Raw genomic sequence first — 15,489 nt, 5'->3', positions numbered from 1 at the left:
AAGAAGAGTAGCTGCTGAGTCTTCTTTTGTACAACTAAACACCTCATGGGATTTGATGGGATTTGATTCCTTGGTTTGGAGGTTTGGAGTCATGGTTTCATGGGACATCCCAGTTAATTGACCTAATAATGTGTTTAGTGCTTTTGTTCTACCTCCAAGTTTGTTGTGTAGTGCCTAGGGTCTTAAAAGCTTGCAAGCAGCTATCCAAGGCACAACAATAAATCTCTATTCACCTGCAACAACAGAGGAACAAGGAGAATCAAGAATAGGAGGAGGATATGGAATGTACAGCTGTCTCCTTGAACAATTGCCTCCTTTGCCATGAGACCAGAAGTGGTGCCCAGCTACCATTATTGAACATTTTGGTTTCCATAGAAAAATACTGATCAAAAGGGGGAAATACAGAACAGAATTTTAGATTCTCATGGACTCTAGACTTTCTGGAGCTATGGAGGGTAGATGAACCCCTGAGACTATTGCTCTGAGATGAGCTTTAAACCTTAAACCAAAAATATCCTCTAAATCATCTTAAAACCAATGGAATACTATATATGGAATGAAACTTTCTTTGTTTGTTACCAGGAGTGGGAGGGAAGAGGAGGGAACACTGCTAAATAGGCAGAGGCAAGTATTGATTTGGGTGAAGGGAAGGGCAGTGCACCAAATGCTAGTGATCAACACAGTGACATTGAGGGAGAGGAAGACATAGAGAGGTACATGGGAGATACAGACAACAAAGATGAACTCTTTTGCACATAACAGAACTGCATTGTCAGTGGTGGCAAACATTAATCTGTGGGTATATAGATGAGTGGACATTCTGAAAGATCAGGCATATCTGTGCAGGGGGGAGTGTGCCCGTGACCATGCATAGGGTTGGCAGTTGATGTTTCTACAAGCGTATTTGTATGTTCTGTAAGAATGTCCAGGTATATAGTAGAGCTGACAAGGGACAAGGTTGTGGTGACTTCTTGGCCATAGCCAGCTACCCAGAGGGAGCAAGTAGTTGGACCTGTGGACTCAGAACCATGGTCCCAGGGGACGTCAAGCTCAATTGGCATAACATACTATACAAAAACATTGTTCCACATCCTACATGGGTGAGTAGCAACTAGGATCTGAAAACCTTGCAAGCAACCATCTAGATGCAATGATGGGTCTCTCGTCATCCAGAGCAAAGAAGAATGAAGAAAACCAAAGACACATGGAGACAATTAGTCCAACAGACTGGTAGACCATGAGATCCTCAGCCTATATGACCATGAGACCAGAAGAATGAGATGATGCCCAGCTACCACTGTCAACCACTCAAAGGGGGATCTGTGTAGGAGATCCTGGGTAGAGTGGGAGAACAATGTGGAACAAAACTCAAAATTATTGAGGGGAGAAAAAAAAAAAGACCAGATTTGCTGGTCTGATAGAGCCTGGTGAAACTCTGAGACTATGGCCCCTAGCTGCCATTCAGGTCTGAAATTAAACTCACTCCTGTGGCTTCCAGCCAAATAAAAGATAGGTATATGGACTGAACATTTACATCAGGTAGATATACTCCTTGGAGAGATCAAACATGGGAGAACAGAAGAGCAGTGTATGCACAGGGAGATAGCTCGGGTGCAAGAGTGCCTGGGAGGGAAGGACGCAGGGAAGAGGTAACTATGAGGAGGAAGTAGGAAGAGAGCTGTTACACTGTGGGAAATTACAGTCAATGTCATGAGACAAAATGTATATAAACTGCTGTATGGAAAATGAATTTGCTCTGTAAACTTTCACCCACGTCTCACACACACACACACAAAATGGAATGCTATGCATTAGACTACTATGCAACATTAAAGAATAATGAAAAATCAGTGAATCACTTTATAATGTGGATGAACTCGGAGGACATTATGCTGAGTGAAATGAGTCAATTACAGAAGGACAAATATCATATGAGTCCATTATTATAGAAAGTCAAAGAAAGGTTTACACAGGGAAGGAAATTTTCTTTGTTGGTTACCAAATGGGAAGGGAGGGAAAATAGATGGCTCATTAAGAGACAGGTTTAATATGGGTGAAGGGAAAAACAATATAACAAAAGTATATGACTAGCATAATATCACTTCTTGTTGTTATGTGCGGTCGAGTTAGCCCTGACTCATAGCAACCCCTCCTTGGGTTTCCGAGGCAGTATCACTACGGAAGTAGATTGCCCAGCCTTCCTTCCAAGGAGTGGCTGGTGGGTTTGAACCATCAGCCTTCTGGTTAGCAGTCAAGTGCCTTAGGCACTACGCTACCAGAGTGTAAAGCACACAGCATGTTGTCCCATACTAAAGCCCACTCAAGTTCAAGGAAGGTGGCCCTGGGGGCATATGATAAGACTGCCCTGCTCCTCCCTACTTCAATTTCAAGCCTTGGATCAAGGCTGCATATTTAGAACACAGTAACTATAAACCTCTCATAGGATTTCCATCACTGAATTGAATTTAGTTTTAAACCTTTGGCATTTTTTGAGGGTTTAGGAAATTAATTCTGTACTGCATTTGCTATTTAAAAAAAAAAAAAGTTGTAGGAGGACATTGTCTATCACATCACTCAATGTCCCCTTATGTAAAGTCCCGCAGTTTTTTTTTTTTTTTTTTTTTTAATTTTGTGCCAGGAAAGCTCTGTTTCTTGAGCATCTGACATGCTTTCTGGAGGTAAGAGAACAATAGTGGCATAGTGCCTAAGGCATTTGACTGCTAACCAGAAGCCTGGTGGTTCAAACCCACCTGCTACTCCTTGGAAGGAAGGTTGGGCAATCTACTTCCGTAGTGATACCGCCTTGGAAACTCAAGGAGGGGTTGCTATGAGTCGGATCCGACTCCATGACAGTGAGTTTGGTTTTGGTTTTTGGTCTTTCCATTTTGGAAGACTGTAGGTCTTGACCTGATTTCCCCTTTACACTGACTATCAGAAAGCTCAGCTATATTCCAGGCTCGACCATGTATGTATTTGTTGTGTATGTTGGCATATATATTTTCCTTTTTCTTGTCTGGGTTTTTAAAAATTTCTTTTAAAATTTTGTTAGTTGCTATTTTAAATAATAAAGCTTTTAAAATAATATAACAAACACTGTGATTATTATGAATTTTGGAAACTAGGGGGAAAAATGATCAATACTCTTATAACCTAGCAATTGTAGCATCCATATAAAGATTTGGGGGAAAAAATTCAGTAGCTGTGGAGCCAGTTCCAACTCATGGTGACCCCATGTGTGTCAGAGTAAAGCTGTGCTCCATAGGGTTTTCACTGGCTCAGTTTTTGAAGTGGATCATCAGGCCTTTCTTCCAAGGTGCCTCTGGGTGGACTTGAACAACCTTTTGGTTAGCTGCCAAGTGTATTAATTGTTTGCACCACACAGGGACTCCCCATAAAGATTTAACTATATAGTATTTCCCTCTATCATTAGAAATTGCAGACTGAAAGACACTAGAAAATCAGTGGGTTAAACACACAAGGATTTATTTTCTCATATAGAAGAAATCCTGAGGTAAGCAGTTTAGGTCTGATTTGATGGCTCCATTAAATCATCAGCGACCCAGACATCTGTCTTTCTACTCTGCTGTTTCCTTAATGTAACTTCTAGAATAACCTCAAGGTCACTTCATGGCCCAAGATGACTGTTGGAGTTGTAGCCATATTGTCTGCATTCCATTGGGAAGGGAAAAGGTCAGAAGAAGGGTTAACTACCTGTCTTTTAAGGAGATTCTCAGGGACGGGTTGATGCATTGGCTGCAACATTGAACTCAAATAAACCAATGATTGTGAAGATAGCACAAGACTAGACTGTGTTTCATTCTGTGTACACAGGGTTGCTGTGAGTTGGAATTAACCTGACAATACCCAAAAACAACAACAGCAAAATCCAGAAACCAGACCAGCTCCTCCAGAACTGGCCAGAATTTAGTCACGTAGACTTACTTACCTAGCTGCAAGGGAGGCTGGGATATGTAGTTTGTTTTAGCTGGACACATTTCCTGGATTTCTGTTACTAAGAAAAAAGGAGAGACTTAATATCGGGAAGCATTTAGCAGTCTGATTTCTGAATCTTCCTCTATGCGTATGTATTGAGTAAGGGTGTTTATGTTGAAGCCATCTAAGTTTATGGAAAGAGTCAAGGTGTAAACAAATACCATAGTAAACATAGTAAATAAAAAGCCCTACATCTTGTTATCCTATAGGCTTTGCCACTCTACCTTTCGTTAAATTTTTTTCAATAAATTTACCATTTTACTGAGAGTATACATTTTTTAATGCTCAATTAGTACAGACATAATCCAGGGGTGGAAGGGAACTTAGACGATTTTCTCCAAGGGTTGCATGTTCAGATGCGTACAGGGACCATTCAGGTAGCATAAATGATTAAAGTAGGCCAGGGGGTCAGTGTTTGGGACCATAATAGGGAGTGGTTGGGACTGTGGTATCCTGGAGAGAGCTTGCTCTATCTGAAGAGGGCAGCCCCTACTTAACCTCCATTCATTGTTGTCATGGGGGACTGCTGGCTCAGTGGTACCAGATATTTATTTATTTATTTATCTATCTCCAAGAGAATCCAGAAATCTAGATTTTTAATTAAAATAACTTGGCAACTAATTAATTTGATTAAAAGAAAGTCAGCAACAGCAACAACAAAAACATCAAGTTAATTCCAACCTGATAGGACAGAGTAGAACTGCCCTATAGGGTTTCCAAGATTGTAATGGATTAGTACCATTGACCTTTTAGCAGCCAAGTGCTTAACCACTGCACTACTAGGTTGCTAGCCAAATATTCGCAGTGCCAACCTGTGGACTGCCAGTTTAGGATCTTTGATCTGGTCCTTTGTTTTTCGGTTGACGTCTGAGCCCTGGAGAGGTCAAGTGGCTGGGATTGTGGTTCAAAACTTTGTTCTTCAGTCCCTACCTCAACAAAGCCATAGTTAATTTGTCTCAGAATAACGAAAATTTAAACTGGAACAAGACTATAAAGGTTCATTGATTCTCCTCTTAACTTGTTTTTCATTTTCTTTTAAAATTATTTTGGTGTAGTAGAATCAGAGGAAATTAGGCTTGAATCCCAGCTTTGCTATTTTCTAGCTGTGTGACTTTGACAAGCCTCAAGTGTCTCATTTTGAGTATTTTGTGTTTTTTGTACCATCCATTTTCTTTCTCTCCTACCTTTCTCTTTCTCTATTTTTCCAGCTTTTGAATAGCACAACATGGTGATTAAGAGGAGGGGCTACAGCCAGATTGCCAGGGTTCAAATCCTGCTTTCTCCTTTAGCTATACTTAAGGTTTCTAGCCTGTTTCCTCGTCTGTAAAATGGAGGTAATGATACCAAAAACCAAACCCACCTCCACTGAGTCAATTCTGACTCATAGTAACCCCTATGGGGTTTTCAAGGTTGTAAATCTTTATAGAAGCGGACTGCTTTGTCTTCTCACAGAACATCTGGAGGGTTTGAACCCTCTGACCTTTTTTGGTTATCAGCCCAATGCCTTAACCACAGTGCCATCAGAGCTCCTGGGGGTGGGGGTGGGGGTGGTAATAATAGTGCCTTATAGGCTTGTGGTGAAAATTAACTGAGTTAGTATATATAATGCATGAAGAACATTGCTTGGCACATAGAAAATGCTACATAAATACTGGCTATTTTTCCTCCATGTTCTCTTTTTTGTTTTGTTTTGTTTTCTCTGCTGCTTTGGAAGCTATAGATCGTTTAGTGGTTTCTTGCTCTGGCTCCTCATTTCACAGTGAGCAATTTTAGCTTCTCATGCCCTTCTGCAGCTAGTTAGCATCCAGCTTCCGATCTGTACCCAAACCTTGCAGGCTCTTGGTTCTTTTCCCTTTTCAATACCTTGTTTTTGAGCTCAGCGTGCCCTTTACATTTCTGGTTCTATTTTTTCTATTGCTATATGCTTGGAAAGGGAGCTCTGGTAGTATAGTGGCTAAGACACTTGCCTGCTAACCAGACGGCTGGCGGTTCAAACCCACCAGCCACTCCTCGGAAAGAAGGTTGGGCAATCCTACTTCCGTAGTGATACTGCCTCGGAAACCCAAGGAGGGGGTCACTATGAGTCGGGTTTGACTGGACGGCACATAACAACAACAATGTTTGGAAAAGAAGGAATGAATCAGTTAACTGTTTTGTTTTGACCTAAAGCTCTGGTGGCGTAGTGCCTAAGGCATTTGACTGCTAGCCAGAAGGCAGGTGGTTCAAACCCCTACTACTCGGAAGGAGGACAGGGCAATCTACTTCCATAGAGATGTTGTTGTTATGTGCCGTTGAGTCAGACCCGACGCATAGCGACCCCTCCTTGGGTTTCCGAGGCAGTATCACTACGGAAGTAGACTGCCCCCTGCCCCGTCTTCCTTCTGAGGACTGGCCGGTAGGTAGGAGCTCTGGTAGCATAGTGCCTAAGGCACTAGCTTCCATAGAGATACTGCCTCAGAATCCCAAGGAGGGGTTGCTGTGAGTCAGGATTGACTCAATGGCAGTGAGTTTTTTTTTTTTTTTTTTTTAAGCTTTGCTATATTATTTCTTTGGTCACATAGAGATGATACCTGCCATAACTGTCCTGTTAGCATTTCTGAGGGCTGTATTATGAGGTAAAGAATAAATAGTGTTTAATTTGCTTTAGCCAGAGTTATGCATGTAGGAGATAACTTTTACAGGAAAACAGAGAGTCTGTCAGTCTGCAAATATGAAACTAAGATTGTTCTTAGTTCAAAGGGTTTTTGTTGTTGTTGCTGTTTTTTAAGTTTTGTTTATGTTTAGTTTAAGTTGCTTCCTTCTCATTCTTTAAAACATGACCATCTTTTTCACCTTTTAGGTTATTTGAATAAGAGCTCTGACCTGACTGGCCCAGCCAAACAGTTCGTCAAGGATAATTAATATTCATAGTTGAGAGCAACAAGTGAAATAGGTATGTATTGCTGACTTTTATTTTTGCTCTTCTCTCTGCCTTCCCTCGTGTCATTGAGCAGTGAGGCAACGTGGAAAGGGAAGGACTTGTTTGTTTATTTATGTTCAGTAAGTCTACTCTGGTTGCTCAGTGGTGGAAGCTCTTGACAGCTAACCAAAAGGTTGGTGGTTTGAACCCACCAGCCACTCCGCAAGAGAAAGATAAGGCAATTTGCTTCTGGAGAGATGTACAGCCACGTAAACCCTATGAGGTGGTTCTACTCTGTCTTGTAGGGTCACTGTGAGTTGGAATCAACTCGACCACAGTGGGTTTTGTGTTGCTGTGGAAGTCTACTCTAGACCACCATGGAAACTGGTCAAGCCACCTGCTGCATTGCTCTGTTCTCTTTCCAACAAAGAGGACTAGGAAAAACTATTTCAGTTTTGGATTATCAACATCATAGTTGAAGAAACTGGAATTTCTGCTGGATTTTTTAAAAATCTGTATTAACAAGCTGCATCATCTTGGATATTTATTCAGCATCAGTTTGCAGGGCTCTGACGGGTGAGTCATGAGAGCCACAACTTAATCCCTGGAGTGCCTTTTAGTATAGTGCTGTGCATTTTTTAGGCACAGACCACTTTGAAAATATGACTGAAACTGTGGACCCTCTCCCCAGAAAGTTGTATATATGCATAAAATTTAGCAGCTGATTTCAGGGTGCTTCTGAACCCCAGATCCCACAGGGGATCCACAGACCCTCAAGTCAAGAATCCTCATTTTAGGGATTTGTAGATAACCTTCAGGAAGAGACATGACCCCAGGAGTGAGGTGACACACCAGAAATTAAATTTTAAGGAAAATGTCAGCTTATGAAAGTACGAAGAATGATGCAGCTGAAAGTATATCCAGCCTTGGTTTGAAATTGGTCAGATAAAATTTCTTAATTTTTGGTGAAAATATGCACAATGAAACATACACCCATTCAAAAGTTTTTACTTGAGCAGTTCAGTGACAAAGGTATATACTTCACAATGTGTCACCATTCTCACTATTTGTACCCATATCGTTTCACCCCATTAACTTACTTAGACTCTCTTCTGATCCTTAAAGTTCTTTTCTAGGCTTTCAAGTTACTCTCATCGATTTGATCTCATATGGATAATTCTCTGAAAATGTGCAGTATTCATGGAAAACAATCTTTATTTATTAGCTAAACTGTTACTTAGTTTAAAAATAACTTCATAGTATACTGTTGGTTTAAGGTTTAAAAGTTGTGTCCAGGCAGTAGATTTGGGGCTTCACCTGGTCAGAATGAATCCCTTAAGTCTGGTTCCATGAGAATTTGACGTTCTGTTCCACATTTTTCCTCCTTTTCATCAAGAACCATATATTGGGTCCTTGATCAACACATTCAGTAATGGTAGCCCAGCACCATCCCTTTCTTCTGATCTTATGGCAAAGGAGATAGTATTTCATGGAGGCTGTTAGACCTGCAGTCCATTTCTTTCTCTGATTCCTGGGTCTTTTTCTTCCTCTTGTTGCTTCAGGCAAATAGACTTGTATCTTGAGTGGCCTGTCACAAACTTTTAACACCCCAAGCACTATTCTCCAGAACTAGGAAGTAGAACACAGACTCTAAAGATAATATTAGGTCAATTGACTGAATAGAAAATTGGGTCAGATAAATTTTTAAATATTCTGTTTTTGCCCCTGTGGTGGAAAGCTAGTTAAGGAGCTGTGGTTGTTGATTTCCTTCCTCACTGAGTTGAGAACTTCTTGCCAAAGATGGTCTACAGTGTGTTGGGGCCTGTCCTTGCTAAAGTCACCTTGACTTTAGAAAAAAGTTTCTTAGTTCCCTCTGGCCTTGTATAGGTCTCAGAGGGTTCATTCTGTTATGCCCAAACACGTTTTGTTAGAGATTGTTTTCTCCTACTTATTCTGCCTCCACTGTTGACTACCACAGTTCCCATGATGATTGTTTTTAGCAGAGGCTACTTGAAACTCTTCTAAGGGAAGCTGTTGCCATAGCTACCTTGGCTGTGATAGTTACCATTTTCTTCTTTTTGTTAGCTTTTGGTTTCCCTGATTTTTAAGGTAATGTCTAATGTTCTGTTTTTCTGCTGAACAGCAAGGAAAATGCTGTATTTTTGTTGCTGTTGCTTTTGTTGTTACTAATGTTTGGTTGTATGTGTTTGGAGTTGTGTGTGCGTGTGTATTTAAGATAAAGATATTTCCAAAGATGGAATGTTACGAGAGTTTGGGAAAAGCCAGATATGCATATATATTTTCTTTTCTCCAGTGTTTAATTTTGGTCTGATGATTGAAGTGAGTCCAGTTTTGGTCTAATTTTAGACTAATGTCTATAGTCAGTTTTCCTCTGGGGAAAGAAAATTGGCGGAGCTCCATTTCACACTTCCTGAAACCCCCAGGAGCAAGGACCACTGTGTCTGGCCTGCAGTGTGAAATGGACTCTAGGCCAGGTGCTGTGTGAGCAGATGGCTGACAAGTCAGGCAGAAGTTGTTTTATCTCAACCTGTGTCTGAGTTACCTAGTGCTGCTATAACAGAAATACCACAGGTAGGTGGCTTTAACAAGCAGAAATTTATTTTCTCACAGTTTAGGAGGCCAGAAGTATGAATTTGAGGTGCTAGGGGAAGGCTTTTTCTCTGTTGGCTCTGAAGGAAGGTCCTTGTCTCTTCTGAGCTTCTGCTCCTGGGCAGTCTTCTTGTGGCTGGGTATCTCTCTTCCTCCATCTCTGTTTCCTTGCTTGTTTGTTTAATCTCTTATATCTCCAAAGAGATTGACTCAAAACACACCCTATACTAATCCTTTCTCATTAACATAACAAAGATAACCCATTCTCACTGCCAGAGTTGATTCTGACTCATGTTGTTGTTGTTGTTGTTGTTTGCCTTGTCAGTCGGATTGCCCAACCTTCCTTCCGGGAGTGGAGTGGCTGGTGGGTTTGAACCGCCAGCCTTCTGGTGAGCAGTCAAGTGCCTTAGGCACTATGCTACCAGAGCTCCTATTCTGACTCATAGTGACTCTCATTGGGTTTCCAAGGCTGTAAATCTTTACAGAAGCAGACTGCCTTATCTTCCACAGTACAGCTGGGAATGAACCATCAGCCTTTCGGTTAGCAGTCAAATGTCTTAAGCAATGTAATACCCCAGAGTTCCTTAACTCATTCCCTAATGGGATTATACCCAAGCAAAAAAGTTAGGATTTACAACACATTTTTTGGAGGGACACAATTCAATCCATAACTACCTCTTAGGAAAAAAGAGGGATATGGCCCTGAAAGCAGTCCAGCCACACCTGATGGCAACACCAGTCCTATCCCATGTCTCTGTCCAAGGCTGTAAACACAACACTTAGCACACACCTGGTGCATCAGGTGTGATCAAGTCTACTAAGAGCTTGAAGACTGCCTGGACTTCTTTTGCTCTGTCTCAGCAGGATGTTATTCTCAGCATCTTTCAATTTGCTTATCTTAGAAATGTTCATTAGATTGAAAAAAGAAAGCAGTAGTCTACCCAGTGCTCAGGATTGTGTGTGTGTGATTTGGGGAATTGCCAGCCCATTGGTGGCTGTTAGGCACTGATGGGTACTAACCTGGGTGGACCCTGTGGACACATCTGGATAGTGAGATAGCATTGTAGGCACTGGGTAGCATGGCATGCCTGTTTAGTGTAGGTAGGCTCCCATCTGCTCACTATGCTTGTAATCTCAAACCTGTGCCTCTGTTCCCAGAATCAAGATGAATGCCATGCTGGAGACCCCAGAGCTGCCGGCCGTGTTTGATGGAGTGAAGCTGGCTGCGGTGGCTGCTGTACTATACGTGATCGTCCGGTGTTTGAATCTGAAGAGCCCTACCGCCCCACCTGAACTCTATTTCCAGGACTCAGCGCTTTCCCACTTTCTGCTCAAGTCCTGTCCGCTTCTAACCAAAGAGTGAGTAGACCTCATAGCCTCTGTATGCCAACCTGCTGATCTGTTGGCTTTGTGTGATGTTCAGAGAAGAACCTTTTTACATTATGTTCTTAATGCATCAGTGCACTGATGTAAAATAGTGTCCTTGGTGGTGAAATAGTCATTGTCCCGATAGGAGTCTGGTGTTTGAAACCTAGAGGACAGGAAAGAGAATCAAATCTTTGTTGCTTGGAAACGTCCCTTCCTCCACGATGTGGTATCATCATCCATGAAAGGACTTGCAGAAGCAGTAGTCATTTTTAGGTGGATACAGAAAACTGAAACATTATTCTAGCCCTTTATCAAATGCCCTGTTATCAGGTCTAGGTCAGGGAAACCATTGTTACCCAAAATAATGAATAAGCAAAAAAGTACAGGCTAACTAGTTGAGTACTTGCCATCTGCCTTATTGAAAATTGTACCAAACATTGGCTAAGAGAATCCACTTCAAGAAAATGTTATCTTTCTGAGGGAACCAGGTTTCCCTGCATGAGTCCTAGAGGTGTATTTTGGAGGTAGTAGGGTGAGCACTGCTCCTGCGAGAGGACTCACAGCGACCTTAGGTACAACTGAAGGAAACACTGTCTGGTCCTGCACCACCCTCAAAATTGTTGCTATGCTGGAGCCCGTTGTTGGCAGCCACTGTGCCACCCATCTCATTGAGGGTCTTCCCCTTTTTTGCTGACCCTCTTATAACATGACCAAAGTACGAGAGATGAAGTCTGACCATGCAAATTAGGTGTATGGAACCCTAACGGGATTGGTCAGTTTTTGAAAATGAGCTATCCCAGCTGCAGGAAGTGAATAATCTTAACTGTCATCAAGATAGAAAAGCAAGAGTGGAGCATGTCCTTTGGACCCAAAATCCCTGCACTGAACCTCCTAGATCCAGGAGACGGAGAACTGTGACATCAGAGACAGTGAGAGAGCAAGAAGCAGCAGCAGAGACATGGTGACAGCAGAGGCAGCAGAACCTCTGTCAGCATGACACAGACTAGTGGGTCTCCTGGCCCACAAGTAAGAAAGCTGATTGCCTTCAGGCAGGAGACTAACTGGTGGAGCGGGGTGCCTCTGGCATTTATCAGCAGGACTGAAAGAGCTTTGTAACATTTACCTAAGCAGGGCAGAGGCCTCCACGGAGGGCCATAGAGAGACCTGCCTGCAGGCATGGCTGAGAAAAGGCTGTCCTGATTGAAGAACTGTATCCTGAGTCCTTTCTAATCCTAAATAATAACCTGTATAACCTGTTACTTCCCTAATAAAGGCGTTCTGGTGGCATAGTGCCTAAGACATTTGACAGCTAACCAGAAGGTTGGTGGTTCAAACCCACCAGCTACTCTGCAGAAGGAAGACTGGGCAATCTACTTCTGTAAAGATTTACTGCCTCAGAAATCCAAAGGGGGTCACTATGAGTTTGAATTGACTTGATGGCAGGGAGTTTGGTTTTTTGGTTTTTGACTTCCCTAATAAGCCCCAACATTGTGAATATAGTCTGTGAGTTCTGTGTGGCCATTGCAATGAATTATTGAACCCAGTAGAGGAGTAGAGAGTGCCATGGGAGGGATAGTTGGTGTCAGACTAGGTAAGAAGGTCGGAGGGTAGAGGCATGTCTGACCTCGTCACATAGGAATCAGCCTTGGACTGCTGTTGATCCTGATCCTCCTCCCACCTTGTGAAGTTAAGAGGAGGTCACATGGCACACCCCCAAGCTATTTTTACAGACTTATTCAAGAGGCTTTGTATGTGCTTTCTGTGGAAATTCCCTATGTGTGGGTGAAATGGCTGGGTGGGGCTTGGCCCATATGGGTCACATGGGGCCAATGGGTATATTGAGGTTTCTTAAGGTGACCTTGGGTCCCACTAGTAGCCCCCCTCACAGCTTTCATACTAAGGACTGACTGGCACAGTCTAGTTTCTTTTGCATTTCTGAGTGTCCTTTAATCACCAAGGCAAAAACATCTGTGTTATGAACCTAGTCCACTGCTTTGTGATTAAAACCTGGTATTGTTGCCTGTGTTCAGATTCTTGGCTAACAGTCAAAGCCAGTGTTCACGTTCAGTTTTCTTTTAGGGTTGTAACAGCATTCAATGAGACATCATGACAAAAATCAAAAACAAGTTGCTAACAACTCAATCATGTTGCCTATGCTCATGGGGAGTCCCTGGATGGTATAAACAGTTAGTGTGCTCAGCTGCCAACTGAAAGGTTGGAGGTTCAAGTCCACCCATAGGCTCCTCAGAAGAAAGCCTTGTGAATCTGCTTCCAAAAATCAGCCGCTGCAAACCCTGCAGAGCACATTTCTGCTCTGACACACACAGGGTCTCTATGAGTAAGAATCAACTTGATGGCAGTGATTACTGGTTAATGTTCATGCAACGCCATGTTCAACATAAAAAAAAAAACAAAACAACCCACTGCCGTTGAGTTGTATCCAACTCATAGCGACCCCTTCTTGGGTTTCCAACGTGGTATCACTACGGAAGTAGATTGCCCGACCTTCCTTCCAAGGAGTGGCTGGTGTGTTTGAACCACCAGCCTTCTGGTTAGCAGTCAGATGCTTTAGGCCCTGCACTACCAGAGCTCTTATGTTCAACATAAATGTCACCATATTGAATTTGGAACTGCCCCTGCTGAGGGAACTTGACTTCATATTTGTCTCTGCAGTGCCTTCTGGCATTCTTCTTAAGCAGCATGTGGAGCTAAACTTCTCCTTCTGAAGTATGTGCTCAGTGTTTGTAGGTTTCCAGAATGGTCCAATGTTTTTTCACACTCTTATTTTGAATGTTCCTTCAGTAATCAATTTTGATAAATTACTAAGCTGGACTGGCTAATGACATTTGCACCCTTTCAGATTGGGTGGGACTCAGCTAGACCCAGTTCCTAGATCATCTCATTTTTAGAGAGCTTTTTGAAAGCCAAGGTACCTATTTAATTAAAACTCTGCAAGTTTATATGCAGATGAGTGCAAATTTCCACCCATTGTTGTTTTCTGGGTAATGAGAGGAAGGCATGGAAAAGCAGCCCAGGCTTTGGGAAAGCATCCATGTACAGTTTGATTTCCTAGTAATTGCTCAAAGTATATTTTAAAAAGCTGATTGTGGCAGTTTTTTTACCTTTTTCTTGTTTTCCTTTTAAAAATAATCCAGAGACATAAAGTGCAACAGTTTCTCTTTCATTTTTTCCCTCCTTGGCATACTCTCCTTTCCTAGTGAGCCTAATAAGATGCTGACCTGGCTCTGTGTGATCCTGTATTGTGATGGCCCCCACTCTTCCCACTGCCACTGATCCCAGAGTCTCCTTGGGCCTCATGGCTGTATGAGAACATTAGCATGCTGATCCTGTGGCATCAGTACAGAGCCCCCTGGTCTTTGACCAAGTACCGAGCTCCTTACTGGTGAAGCCTAAATATGAGGGGGGAGATGTCAGTCAACCTAGGTTAAAGGCACAGCTGATACCTGTTTCAGACTTAGCTGTGGTTTAAAGGTCGTTGTTAAGGGACAGGTTCCCCAGGAATAATTTACTTTTTTTTTTTTTTTTTTTTACTTTTATTGTGGTGAAAACATACATAAGACACTCACCAACATAACAGCTTCCACATTTACAGCTCAGGGACATTGATGACATTTTTTATGTTGTCCCACTATTGTTCTTCTTTTCCAAAATATTCCACTACCATTAGCATAAACTCAATGCTCCATAAACAAAAGCTTCCCCTTTCCCCCTCCCTCCTACCCATGGTAACCACTAATCTTTGATTTCTCTCTCTCTATATATATTCAACCTATCTAAGAATTTTCCCTCCCCTCCCATCCCTGGTAATCAACAAAGAACATTTCCTTCTACGTATAAACTTTTTCTTGATTTTTTATAATAGTGGGCTAATGCAATATTTGTCCTCTGTGATTGACTCATCTCATTCAGCATAATGTTCTCCAAGTTCATCCACGTTATGTGGTACTTTGCAGATTATACATTATTCTTTATGGTTGCATAGTATTCCATTAGGACCTCTGGTGGCATAGTGCTTAAGGCATTTGACTGCTCACCGGAAGGCTGGTGGTTCAAACCCACCAGCCAGCTGCTCCTCAGAAGGAAGATTGGTCAGTCTACTTCTGTAGAGGTACCACCTCGGAAACCCAAGGAGGGGTCACTATGAGTCGAATCATACCATGGTTTGTTTATCCATTCCTCAGTTGATGGACACTTAGGTTGTTTCCATCTCTTTGCTATTGTACATAGTGCTGTGATGAACGTGGGTGTGCATATATCTATTCATGTGCTGCATCTCACTTCTTTAGGATATATACCTAGGAATGGGATTACTGGATCAAATGGTATTTCTGTTTCCAACTTTCTAAGGAATCGCCATACTGATTTCCACAGTGGTTGTATCATTTTATAGTTCTGCCAACAAGCAGTGTATGAGAGGCCTAAACTCTCCACAGTCTCACCAGCATTTTTTATTTTCTGTCTTGCTGAATTTTGCTATTAATGCTCGGGTGAGATGGTATGTCATTGTTGTTTTGATTTGCATCTCTCTAATGAAATGGGAGCTCTGGTAGCATAGTGGCTAAAGCGCTTGACTGCTAACCAGAAGGCTGGTGGTTCAA

General features: G+C 42.2%; 1 protein-coding gene across 1 annotated transcript in view; it reads left to right on the top strand.

Annotated features, from left to right (window-relative positions):
- The first annotated feature begins 10,667 nt into the window (after window positions 1–10,667).
- The window catches only part of ABHD2 (abhydrolase domain containing 2, acylglycerol lipase), a 95,279-nt gene continuing 90,457 nt past the window's right edge, over window positions 10,668–15,489 (top strand). The window contains exon 1 of the mRNA XM_007946092.1: window positions 10,668–10,861. Within this exon, the coding sequence (XP_007944283.1) occupies window positions 10,668–10,861 (194 nt within the window). The remainder of the gene's footprint in view (window positions 10,862–15,489) is intronic.

The sequence above is a fragment of the Orycteropus afer genome, unplaced genomic scaffold, assembly GCF_000298275.1.
Source record: "Orycteropus afer afer isolate SDZICR_OR568_19922 unplaced genomic scaffold, OryAfe1.0 scaffold00150, whole genome shotgun sequence".
In the NCBI taxonomy this organism is placed as follows: domain Eukaryota; kingdom Metazoa; phylum Chordata; class Mammalia; order Tubulidentata; family Orycteropodidae; genus Orycteropus; species Orycteropus afer.
Note: the sequence above shows the minus strand (reverse complement) of the source record. Positions and strands in the feature narration are given on the sequence as shown.